The sequence below is a fragment of the Doryrhamphus excisus genome, linkage group LG10 (genome assembly GCF_037039965.1).
Source record: "Doryrhamphus excisus strain RoL-2023G ecotype Guam linkage group LG10, RoL_Dexc_Guam_v1.1, whole genome shotgun sequence".
Lineage (NCBI taxonomy): Eukaryota > Metazoa > Chordata > Actinopteri > Syngnathiformes > Syngnathidae > Doryrhamphus > Doryrhamphus excisus.
In genome coordinates, this window is record NC_136366.1 from 10,568,472 (window position 1) to 10,581,213 (window position 12,742).

At 45.4% G+C, this 12,742-nt stretch overlaps 1 protein-coding gene across 3 annotated transcripts in view; it reads right to left on the reverse strand.

Moving 5' to 3' along the window:
* Window positions 1–3,144: 3,144 nt before the first annotated feature.
* The window catches only part of fcho2 (FCH and mu domain containing endocytic adaptor 2), a 35,837-nt gene continuing 26,239 nt past the window's right edge, over window positions 3,145–12,742 (reverse strand). For 2 of the 3 annotated variants that reach the window (XM_058053049.2, XM_058053055.2), the window contains 10 exons: window positions 11,455–11,922; window positions 11,104–11,213; window positions 10,902–11,031; window positions 9,190–9,301; window positions 8,021–8,176; window positions 6,619–6,751; window positions 5,984–6,183; window positions 5,834–5,898; window positions 5,593–5,757; window positions 3,145–4,498 (listed from right to left, as the gene is read on the reverse strand). In XM_058053049.2, coding sequence (XP_057909032.2) covers window positions 4,476–4,498; window positions 5,593–5,757; window positions 5,834–5,898; window positions 5,984–6,183; window positions 6,619–6,751; window positions 8,021–8,176; window positions 9,190–9,301; window positions 10,902–11,031; window positions 11,104–11,213; window positions 11,455–11,922 — 1,562 coding nt within the window. In that variant the 3' untranslated portion in view covers window positions 3,145–4,475. The remainder of the gene's footprint in view (window positions 4,499–5,592; window positions 5,758–5,833; window positions 5,899–5,983; window positions 6,184–6,618; window positions 6,752–8,020; window positions 8,177–9,189; window positions 9,302–10,901; window positions 11,032–11,103; window positions 11,214–11,454; window positions 11,923–12,742) is intronic. The other variant, XM_058053070.2, reaches the window with a different exon arrangement.

Sequence of the window (12,742 nt, forward strand, 5' to 3'; positions counted from 1 at the left end):
GTAGATGAGGGTATTGGTTGGTGAAGGGGTGGGTTGTCCAGGTTAGTTGGTAGATAAGGGTATTGGTTGGTGAAGGGGTGGGTTGTCCAGGTTAGTTGGTAAATAAGGGTATTGGTTGGTGAAGGGGTGGGTTGTCCAGGTTAGTTGGTAAATAAGGGTATTGGTTGGTGAAGGGGTGGGTTGTCCAGGTTAGTTGGTAAATAAGGGTATTGGTTGGTGAAGGGGTGGGTTGTCCAGGTTAGTTGGTAGATGAGAGTATTGGTTGGTGAAGGGGTGGGTTGTCCAGGTTAGTTGGTAGATGAGGGTATTGGTTGGTGAAGGGGTGGGTTCTCAGGTTAGTTGGTAGATAAGGGTATTGGTTAGTGAGGGGGTGGGTTCTCAAGTTAGTTGGTAGATGAGGGTATTGGTTGGTGAAGGGGTGGGTTGTCCAGGTTAGTTGGTAAATAAGGGTATTGGTTGGTGAAGGGGTGGGTTGTCCAGGTTAGTTGGTAAATAAGGGTACTGGTTGGTGAAGGGGTGGGTTGTCCAGGTTAGTTGGTAAATAAGGGTATTGGTTGGTGAAGGGGTGGGTTGTCCAGGTTAGTTGGTAGATGAGGGTATTGGTTGGTGAAGGGGTGGGTTGTCCAGGTTAGTTGGTAAATAAGGGTATTGGTTGGTGAAGGGGTGGGTTGTCCAGGTTAGTTGGTAAATAAGGGTATTGGTTGGTGAAGGGGTGGGTTGTCCAGGTTAGTTGGTAGATGAGGGTATTGGTTGGTGAAGGGGTGGGTTGTCCAGGTTAGTTGGTAAATAAGGGTATTGGTTGGTGAAGGGGTGGGTTGTCCAGGTTAGTTGGTAAATAAGGGTATTGGTTGGTGAAGGGGTGGGTTGTCCAGGTTAGTTGGTAGATGAGGGTATTGGTTGGTGAAGGGGTGGGTTGTCCAGGTTAGTTGGTAAATAAGGGTATTGGTTGGTGAAGGGGTGGGTTGTCCAGGTTAGTTGGTAGATGAGGGTATTGGTTGGTGAAGGGGTGGGTTGTCCAGGTTAGTTGGTAGATGAGGGTATTGGTTGGTGAAGGGGTGGGTTCTCAGGTTAGTTGGTAGATAAGGGTATTGGTTAGTGAGGGGGTGGGTTCTCAAGTTAGTTGGTAGATGAGGGTATTGGTTGGTGAGGGCGTGGGTTGTCCGGGTTAGTTGGTAGATGAGGGTATTGGTTGGTGAGGGCGTGGGTTGTCCGGGTTAGTTGGTAGATGAGGGTATTGGGTAGTGAGGGGGTGGGTTCTCAGGTTAGTTGGTAGATGAGGGTATTGGTTGGTGAGGACGTGGGTTGTCCGGGTTAGTTGGTAGATGAGGGTATTGGTTGGTGAAGGGGTGGGTTCTCCTGGTTGGGTGATTGGTTGCTAAGGGGGTGGGTTGTCCAGGTTAGTCGCTAAATCAAGTAATTGGTTGCTAAGGGGGTGGGTTGTCCAGGTTAGTCGGTAAATCGAGTAATTGGTTGGTAAGTGGGTGGGTTGTCCTGGTTGGTTGGTAGATCAGGGGATTGGTTGCTAAGTAGGTGGGTTGTCCAGATTAGTTGGTAAATCGAGTAATTTGTTGGTAAGTGGGTGGGTTACCCCAATTAGTTGGTAGCTCACGTAAATTATACCCGGACTGTCAAGGTTAGTTGTCCAGGTAAGTTGGTTGATTGATTGGTAAGCGAGTGACATGTTTTTTTCCCCATGAAGTTCTTCAGCAAGTCCAGTAGTTAGTTGATTTTGGTTCTTCCTGCCTTGTGGAAAATGTGACCCGGGAAGAGAGGAGGGTTGGACTTACTCCAAGAGGTCCTCTGGGGATGGCGAGCGAAGCATAGAATTAATGCAATAGAGTTATATGCTCCTTTCTGTTTGTTCAGATGGTTTTGTTGGAGGCCAGGAGGCCACATCAATTATAAATGGGCCATAAAAGTTAGTGATGTGGCGGGAGGAGGGGGGAGGGGTGATGTCTGTGGACGGTAGGCTATATCAAGATGTCTCCCCGTCGAGTCTTTGGACAAACACAGCCGTGACGGCGGACAACAAAGACGTTACGGCTGTCCGGTGAAGAGGATTCCGATGTCGGGGTCATTGGTGGATGGCCGATGAGTCCAAAGTGGCTTTGGAGAGCGACTTCTTGCCAGATCCCAATAACGTGAAAGTCGTCACACGTTACAAAATGCAAACAAAAAGCAACAACGCCCGCTATAAAAAAGTGGAAATATGTCCTTTTACTCTTCGGTCTTGATATTTCTTTATGTTAGCATAGACAAGCCAACGCCAAGACCAATACTTCCAGAAAACTCTCAGTCACATTTATCTTAATACACACACGGACCACCGCTAGCTGGATCCAACTTCAGCTCACAAATCTTCGCAGGGAATAACATCACAACCCAGAGGCCCTAAGATCTCTTCCTCGTTGTCTGAGCAAGGCGGACGGGAAAAGTCCATTCAGCGCTGATGGCTCACATATGTGCTCCCATCGGTGAGGGAGGGAGGGGGGGCACATGGGGGATGCAGGGGAAGCCGAGTATCTAAATATGGAGGGGTGCTGAAAAGGGACGACTAAAAGAATACAATAATTAGTTCCGTTTTGCTCCAAATACAAATAAAACCAACAGTTTATTTTTGTCCAAAAAAACTAACAACAATTATTTTAATTTGGTTATAAAGAAATGAAGAAAATGTTTCTTCTTTTCCACATAATCATTTATAATAAATAATAATCATTATCTATTAAAATGACAAAAATCAAAAACTTTTACTTTTTTATCTGTGGAACCAAAAAAATTGGTTTTGGTACAAACTCAAATTTTTTTTTAAATAATACATTTTTTTTTAATATTATAGAATTTAAAAAAATGGTTTCAGTTTAAAATAATACAATTTTATATATTTTATATATATACATATATTTTTAAATGGTTTCAGTAAAAAAAAAAATCTGTTCCAAAAATATAAATACAATTTCGTAAAATGTTTTTAAAAGAAAAAAAGAATTGGACAGGGCTGACTGACATGTGTGGTGATTGTTTCTCATCATAACATAACAAGCAGCTCCGTCCAATTTGGAAATGTCTGAAACACACACTCAACAACAAAGTTTCATTCAAGAAAAAAACACAAGCAGTTGAAAAAAATGGCCCAGAGCCGTCTTAAAGTAGTCATCCATATATTTGTATAGAATTCATATATTACACATTTAATACAGGCACAGTGAGAAATCATTATGTAGAGAAAGTGGCTGATACACTGGTAAAAAAAAAATACAAATTATGAGAATCATTTACACAAATTTGCTTTTTTTTCCTTTAAAAAATCTGTTAAATACAAACACAAAAAAGAAAAAGAAAGTGACGAGAAAAGGACGCTGGTGAGCTTGTTGTTTAGTTTGTTGTGTTTGTGTGTGTGTGTGTGGGGGGGGGGGGGGGGGGGAATGAGCAAGAACCAGCTTGCTAACAGGACAGCGTGGGGGTCTTAAGGCTCGCTGGAAAACATGAGATTCAAATGTTTTCTGCAGAATCAAAACGGAACAGACGAGACCAACGGATCTTTAAAAAACAAACAAAAAAAACAAATAAAAGCTACCATGAGACGCCGTGGAAAGACGGGTCACGTAACGCAAACGGGCCAGTCAAGGATGACACCGCCGCCGCCATCCAATCACGGCGCTACCCGGCGTCCCGCATAAGGCAAATGTCAACTTGGCATCTAAGGTACCACAGCTCCATGCTAAGAAAGTTCAATCTCGGCTTGCCGTTTTGCAGAACGCATCCGGCCTTCCCTTCGGCGTCTACGGCGGTGCTGTCGTCAGCCAACGTGATGAGGAAACTCAGGCACGCTTCTCCATTGACACAAAACGTCGTTAAAAACACTTCAAGTTTTGTTGAGTTTTAAAAAAAGACAAAGGCTACGAGTTAATCTGGACTTTTAAAGCATCTTTTTAGAGTCAAAAGTGTTTTAGAAAAGGCTTAAAAAAGGACGCTAACGTGAAAAAGGAGCCCTGATTGCTTTCAGAAGCACACGGAGGAGAACATGCGAGGTGGAGGCACAGAGGGTCCACTTTCTTTCTGTTCTTGTGCTACAAGACGGATTCTTTCCTTCATTGCACGCTGTGAAAAGTAGATTCAACGCAAGCGCTAAAGATGTGAGATGTTCATATTTACAACAAGATTATTAGTGCACAGGGTTTAATTTCCTCTTTTTTAAGAATGAAATCAAGCGTTGGCCGACACGAGAAGGAAGAGTGGGAGGGGCCAGACGGTTTAGGTTTAGGGGTCACGGCTGCACGGCGCCCTCAAAGCTCACCTTGCTTTTATTCACCAGGTTTTTTTTTTGTCAACAGTGTTCAGTACTCAGTGCGGCTTTATTGTAGTGATTCCCCGCCAGGGGGTATGCAGGTGCAGGGGCGAGGTCTGGGGGTCCGGGTTGGATGGTGACTTTTTTTTTTTTAAAGTTTTAAAGCGAGATAAGATTTGAGGCGGCTTCAGCAATCTGCCATGTAACGACCTGGGTGGGGGAAGAAGACGACAGAGGTTACAGGTGTGCTGGCTTGCTTGGGAGTCAACTTTGACCTTTGCATTTTTTTTTTTTGCCATCAAACTATGATCAGGTGATCGGTTATTGACATCATATTTGGTAATATTGGCAAGATGATCATATATCTGGATAGCATTCGTTGGCAGCTTTGATATGACATATTACTTGCTTTTTCTTCACTCTGTATTTTCTCAAAAATACATGAATGAATACTACTACTACTTGTCCGTAAGATATGCATATTAAAGAAAAAATTTACATTTTATTGACTAAAGTTTGCACTGTCAAGCATAATAAAGGCTAAAAAAAATATAATACAAATTATACGGCATTCAGAAGACGCATTCAAAGATATGTAGTATTCCACTCCGGTCACTTGGTGTCAGTAATGGTATACTGATGAGACAATAGTGTCTACAACAGTTAAAAAAACAACAACAACAAAGCATGCTCCCAATGCTGACATGTATGAGTCTACAGTATGTGTTATTTATGTCTTATTTTCTCTTATTATGTCTACTACATTCTACTACATTGTCAAATAGAAGTGTAACTGTTACTATAGGGGTGTTACTTCGTGTCTAGAGAGCTCTAATTATAAAAAGTACATTTAAAATGTCTTACTTATGTCTTGAATGTCTTATTTTCTCTTATTATGTCTACTACATTGTAAAATACAAGTGTAACTGTTACTATAGGGGTGTTACTTCGTGTCTAGAGGGCTCCAATTATAAAAAGTACATTTAAAATGTCTTACTTATGTCTTGAATGTCTTATTTTCTCTCATTAAGTCTGCTATATCATGAAATAGATGTGTAAAGGTGACTATAGGGCTGTTATGTCGGGCTCTAAATGTATTTAGCATGTATGCATCAGCCATCATTTATGAATGGAAAAAGAGTGACCTAGTGAGGGATGACTATGTCTATACTATGTCTATAGTACATATATAATATACAGTACAGGACGTCCACCAATTTTACACCAATCAGATGAAAATGAACAAAGGTACCAGCTATGTGTGTGTGTGTGTGTGTGTGTGTGTGTGTGTGCGTGTAGCCTACCTGTGGCGAATCTCTTCTTGCTGAGAGAGAGCCTGTAGCCGCTCCCCTGCAGCTCCATGTCCACCCCCGACAGCGTGCTGCCGTCGTTCATGAACTGCACAGCCAGCGTGGACGGGTTGGACGGCCCGCTGGACACCTCAAACTTCGCCCTCAGGGAGCCTGCGCCTACAACAACATCGCAGCGTAAATGTCGCAACCACTAAGTGGGACTCTGGTGGTCTCGCTTCTTAAAAGACGCCACCTTCATTTTCAGACTTGTCGGAAATGTCGCTCAGCTTCCACAGACATTTATTCTGCTCGCCGTTCCTACAACAACAACAACAACAAAAACTTGAGTATGCGTCTACTTTTATCAAATGAACAGCAAACTGTGGGGGGTTCCGCAGCCCACCAGAGGGCGCTGGGCAGGGACTGCATGCTGGTGACGCCGCCGTCCACGGGCACCAAGACCTGTAGGTTGCTGAGCGGCCCCGGCAAGGCCATGGAGTCCGGGTTGTAGCGGTAGTCCACCCGCAGGTCCGTGGTGCTCGGGGAACACTTCCAGTACACGGCCAGGTTGAGCGGCGTGGAGTGGATGCCGTCCGACTGCACCTGAACGCAACCACTGAGGCAATTAAAGTCAGGTTTGTGTGAAATATCCTTTCACAAAAATAAAGGCAGTCTATATGTGCCCCGTGATTGGCTGGCCACCAGTCCGGGGTGTACCCCGCCTCTCGCCCAAAGACAGCTGGGATAGGCTCCAGCACCTCCCGCAACCCTCGTGAGGAAAAAGCGGAAGAAAATGAATGATCAATATTACAATAAAACCTCGATCGGAGCATCCTATCGTCTGTCTACTATATTGGAGTATAAAGGTGACTATAGGGGTGTTATTTCATGTCTAGAGGGCTCTAATTTAGAAGGTGATAAACCAGTTCTCTGTGTTCTAAATAGCAAAACATTCCATACTTGTGGTGGTTGGGCATCAGCAATTAAGAGGTGTGGCTGTGGTATACGTTGGTTCTTGATATCGTGCGCTCCACTGACCTGGTACTTGAGGATGTCCACGTTGTAGTAGGATGCAGCGGGGTTCTGGTCCGAGGCTTTCCTGAGGTAGGATGTCAGCGCTTGCATGTTGAACCAGAAGTCCTTGGAGCCTGAGTCACTTTGGGAAGGATCGCTGGAGGAGGAGACAAAAAAACAAAACAGAAGGAAGCATGCATATGTAAATCCGTGCACACACATGGAATAATCAGATGCTGGATTATTCATCCCGCTGCTTGGCTTTGTGCGTGAAGATCCAATAGCTCGGAAGGACAGCAGACTGCGGCGTCTTGCCAGCTACTAAAACACGGGACGCTACTTCATTCAGTTCATCAGGTCAAAGTGATCTCACGAGCAATGGAGATGATGAAATCAGAGTCACATGATGTTCATGAGGACAGGGAAAGTAGAAACCACGGAAGTCACCTGCACGTACTGGAAATGCTCCAAATAATACTGCAATTTCATGTACCTCCAAATAAGCTGGAGTTGTTGGGTGCGTGATATTATATACTCCGACATTGTCAATCAACAATGACTTCTTTTGCGATTGGGCTCCCATATTGAAGCTTATTCGATGTGCAGGAGGGCGGTCGAGTGGTTAGCGCGCAGACCTCACAGCTAGGAGACCAGGGTTCAATTCCACCCTTCACCCTTGGCCATCTCTGTGTGGAGCTTGCATGTTCTCCCCGTGCATGCGTGGGTTTTCTCCGGGTACTCCGGTTTCCTCCCACATTCCAAAAACATGCTAGGTTAATTGGCCACTCCAAATTGTCCATAGGTATGAATGTGAGTGTGAATGGTTGTTTGTCTATATGTGCCCTGTGATTGGCTGGCGACCAGTCCAGGGTGTACCCCGCCTCTCGCCCAAGACAGCTGGGATAGGCTCCAGCACTCCCGGCGACCCGTGAGGAAAAGCGGCAGAAAATGAATGAATGAACGATGTGCAGGTGTACCTAATTAAGTGTCCAGCTAGCATAGCAAGACGCCGGTGCCACCTGCAGCAAATGACCTGCTGATGACGCATGATGAAAATAAGGGAAAAGTAAGACGGACGTGTGCGTGCTCCACTTAACGTTTCCATGCGGAACTTTCTCAACACAGCCTCACAAAAAAAAAAAAAAAAAAGGCCGACCGCATGGCCCGCCTTGTTCAACACGAGCGAGCGGCAAATGGAGCGGATGTTCTGTGAAGTCGCGCTGTTTGCTATTCCAGGCCGACCTGGCTGCGCACGTCTGCTGGAAAGTATTTCCCTGACAGCCTAATGATATGCTCACGTCGGCCCGCTAATTGAATTTCCTCCCTTCCTGCGTGACGTGGGCCTCTTGGCGCTCTCTCTGTGGCTCACACGGCCGTCCTGGTCCCGTGTTCCGCTTGACCTCTCTCCACGCCGTACCGGTCTCACCTGAAGAGGAGCTGCTGGTTGGGAAGGATCTGCTCCAGCCTGCTGGTGTTCTTCAACTTGAAGGTGAGCACGGCGGGGGAAGGGTTGCTGGTGAACACCTTGATGATGCCCGTGGGGAACGACAAAGTCATGTCCCCCGTGATCTTCACGATGCACCTGCAGGAGGACGTGCGGCAGCATGTCAATATGAGTTTGGAGCAAGTAAGTAGCAACAGCGTGAAGAAGTCATGTCCCAAAATGAGCCACTTTACAGTACAAGCGACATCTTAGCTGCTATTTTGGAGGAAAAAGCCTATTATATTTATTATTCATTATGTATCAAATTTGATATTTTGTAGAAAAAAAGCCCATTCATTTGTTTTTGTTGTATTTATGAATACTTATGTATTACATTTGACATTTTGTAGGGAAAAGGCTATTATTAATTTATCATTATATTATGCATTAAATTTGATATTTCGTGGATTTTTTTACACAATTCATAATATATATATATATATTATATATATATATATATATATAATATAAATATAATATATATTATATTATAATATAAATTAATTAATTTATAATATATATATAATTAATAATATACGTATATCTTTACTATATTTATTATTATGTCTTAAATGTGATATTTTGCAGGAAAAAGCCTATTCAACCTTTCAAATCTTCTTCAAACATCTTTGCGCCAAAATCTCATAACTAATTTTCCAAAAATGACAACTTTTATTATTTTTTGCTTCTCATAATATTTTACAACGTTAAAAATTGATTTAAAAAAAATTACTATTACAAGTCTATGCTACTAAAATGACATTATTTTTCCCTCATGATGTTCTTTTTTGCTGCGGTCCCTCAACGGGGGCCTCATGCCGCGGATCCGCTGCATTGCTTGTGAAATGTTCCATTGGCTAATCCCTGCTAAAATAAGCCTTTTAGTGCAGTGGCAATTTACCAACAGTTAGACAACAAACGGCCGCGTGTTTTCTCTGCCCCGGACTATCATGTGGCCCGTGCAGGTTATCCACAGTGTCGGGCTCATGCAACACGAACGCTAACTCACAGTGTCATACTGGAGGTGCTGTGGTTGAAGACGAGACCAAAAAAAAAAAAAAAGTATGTGTGCGTGTTGGCCGCTGAGCAGCAGGAGGTCATGTGAGACTCACTTTGTGGGATCAGCGCCTTTGAAGTAAGCATTAACGGACTCGGTGAAGGCCACGGCAATGGGCAAAGCATCTTGGGATGCCAGGGTCACAGGGCTGGGACCGCGGGACGTGCCTGAGGAAGGAGGAGGAAGGAGGAAGAAGAAGAGGAGGAGGAGGAGGAACACAGGGTTTGGATGAATGTTGACTCAGCTGCGGGTCAGGCTTGCGGAGGGGCGGCGCCCTTCCAAGCGCTCACATCACAATCAGGAAGGTTTGATCATGCAAAGACCAAGAAGAAGTCACATTAAGAACATTTATTTGCACGGCCGGGTTTCTCTGTCTTCAAATAAACAGAAAGGGGATACGAGCGCGCCAGGCACCGTTAGGACGTCACGATGACCTCAGACCGTGTCAGTCAGTCAGTCAGTCAGTGGGTTAGTTCACACAAAAAAAAATATTTCAAATCAATGCAAAGGCCTCATGTACACAGCTGCTTTTACATCATTACTGCTCTAATGGCAGAAAAACACAGTACATTCACCTCTCTAATTTAATGAATGAATCAATGATGGCCGCCAAAACACGTGACATTGGGTATTCTGGTCACCAGGTGGCAGTAATGACACAAAATATTGGCTCACGTCATTGCCTTAACACTACGTGAAGGTAGCCATGACATGTCCCATATGGCAAAGTGAAAAAAAGTTCTCCTCCCATCCTGTGTGGAAGTGGTAAGCTTATGGCTTGCTCTGTTTTGATATTACTATTTAAAAAGGTTGTAGCTTAAAAATGCTTTGGGATAAAGCATAGCATACCCATACTCCCTGTGAAGGGAGTAAATGTACTCATCTCATTTGCATAGAATGATGGCACCAGGCTTTTGTCAGATTTCTGTCACCACGATAGCCGCTCATCAAAATATCTGATCGAATTTTGATACGCCTCATCTGTCAAGCGAGATGAGGCGATCTGTGTACAGACTGTGTGACTTTAGGTACAAGTTTGCAACGATTTACACTAAAACTGTCCTGGTATGTAACCCAAGGACCTCCTCATATGCTGAAATTAGTAGACATATTCTCATTTTTAAACATACATATTTTCCTCACTTATATGCAAACACTAAAATACAGTTTTTAGAAGGTAAAACCTAATTTAAAAAAAACATGCACGTGTGTATGAGGCCTTAGCAGTTAGCAACGGATGCTGTTGGAAAATGTTTAGACGCAGCACAGCGCAGCAAGAAAAAAAGTCCTTAGTTTGAGTCCCAAAGCAGGAGATTGATCCTGGGTGGAGGTCTGTACCTGCTGGTGTTTCACACCACCTCTCCAAGGTGGGCAGCTTGGCTACAAGCATGTCATCCTCTTTGCAGCCAATCAAAGAGCGCAACAAAGGAAAGGCAATAAGAAAACGCACAGGAAGACAAAGAGTGACCACATATGAAATCCACAGGAAGTGGATAATAACATTACAAATAACAAATAACATTTTGCAGGGCCTGCTATTGATAAGAGTGCAATAAGAAATTGAACTGCCGAGACGGGAGGAGCAACGAGGTTGAGAACAGCAGGGTAAACTCACTCAGGAAAAAGAAAGAAGAGGATGAGAGCGGTTGTGTCTCTCGAGAGGAGAGGAGGAGACTACAAGTGTGCTCAGGTCCTGAAGGAAAGGAAGGAGGAAGGAAGGGGATGATGGAGGAATGGAGGTGCGAGGGATTAGCAGCGTCTTCTCACCGACTGTGGGCGTGTTTGCCGCGCTCAGCGAGGCGGTGGAAGACAAGGAGGATGAGCTCTCGGCGCGGGCGAGTGGCGCGGCGGGAGGCGGGCTGGCACCGGACCCCTTAGGCGGGCTGAATGGTCTGACCTGATAAGGGGAGTCCATTTAAAGACAGGCGTCGGCCTGCAATCGTCTGCGTGTGGGTGTGGTTTTACTCACGATCTCGTTGATTCCGGTGAGTTTCCCTGTGGGGAGTTTGGGCCTGGAGGAGGGTCGAGGAGGCGGCACCAGTGCTCCGGCCGCTAGAGGGGTCGTAGGTCGGTTGGGGACTGCGTGAGAGGAAGCAGCGAGTTAGTGTCCCTTTGATCCAAAACAGGAGAACAAAGCGAACAAACGATGCATTCAATTCACAGTAAAACTCAAGTCAAAACCCATTCCAATAAATAATAATAATAATAATGCAACACTTAAAACACAATAAAATGACCTTTAAGAAATATGAAAAGAAAAACCAACACAAACATGCAATCAAAACAAAAACAAAAACAAAGTGTCTGTTTGGAATGTTACCAGGGAATATTTTGCTCGACGGAGCGGCCGCCATGGCCCCATCGCCCATCTCTGAGAAACTGTCAGAAAAACCCTCTGACATTTTGCCGTACGCATCGGTCAAGTCATCTGACAGGAAGCGGCTCGACCTGCCACACTGGGGCCTAAAAGGAGGACCGGGGCCGTGACGCCGCGAGGGAGCCATATTGTCACCAAAGGCGATCCACTGGCTCTGGGACCAGGACAGGGAGGCCAGGGCATCCTCGCCGCAGCCCGCCGAGCTCTCCGTGGGGTCCGCCGGCTCGGGCGGCAGCGTGATGGGGGCGCTGTGGGCCCGGACCGGGGCTGGGCGAGGTGCCTGGAAAGGGTTTTCAGGGGAGTCCCAGGGAGAGGACGTGGACGAGGAGAAAGAGGAGACGTCTTTGGATGGCTGGCGCTCGGCCAAGGTGGGCAAGCGTTCCGGAGGTGGCGCCGTCTCTGCTGAAGGTTCTATTGACAGCAGACGGGCATGACGGATGCAAAGCAGAGAGTGGAGCTTTGAGACATGAAATCGGGGCATAAAACAATCCAAATCTTGTAGATTTTCACAGAAACAGACAGAAGTGGGTTAGCAAACCTCAATGAAGTGATATTTGACATGAAATTAAGGCTAACAACATACTTTTGGGCATTGTTAGGCCACACAAACGCAGAGCACATGGACCTTCTCATTCTACCCGGCAACATGTTTTATGATGCCAACACATTTTTACCGTTACTGACAAAATCAAAGTCATGTTTGGTATTGTGGTTGCGGTTGGCAATGGTTGAAACCTGGGCTGTAGGCTACTGAGATCAGTGTTTCGCAAGACCCGGTCAAGTCAAGACAGGCTGAGACAAAGTCTTAAACCTGATTGGACGTTTGGATGCATTTGACGAGGTAGAGTCTGTGGAAAAAAAAAAGTGTCTGATTGGAAATGAGATGGCTGCACGGTGGTCGAGTTGGCGCGCAGACCTCACAGCTAGGAGTCCAGGGTTCAATTCCACCCTCGGCCATCTCTGTGTGGAGTTTGCATGTTCTCCCCGTGCATGCGTGGGTTTTCTCCGGGTACTCCGGTTTCCTCCCACATTCCAAAAACATGCTAGATTAATTGGCGGCTCCAAATTGTCCATAGGTATGAATGTGAGTGTGAATGGTTGTTTGTCTATATGTGCCCTGTGATTGGCTGGCCACCAGTCCAGGGTGTACCCCGCCTCTCGCCCGAAGACAGCTGGGATAGGCTCCAGCACCCCCGCGACCCTCATGAGGATAAGCGGTAGAAAATGAATG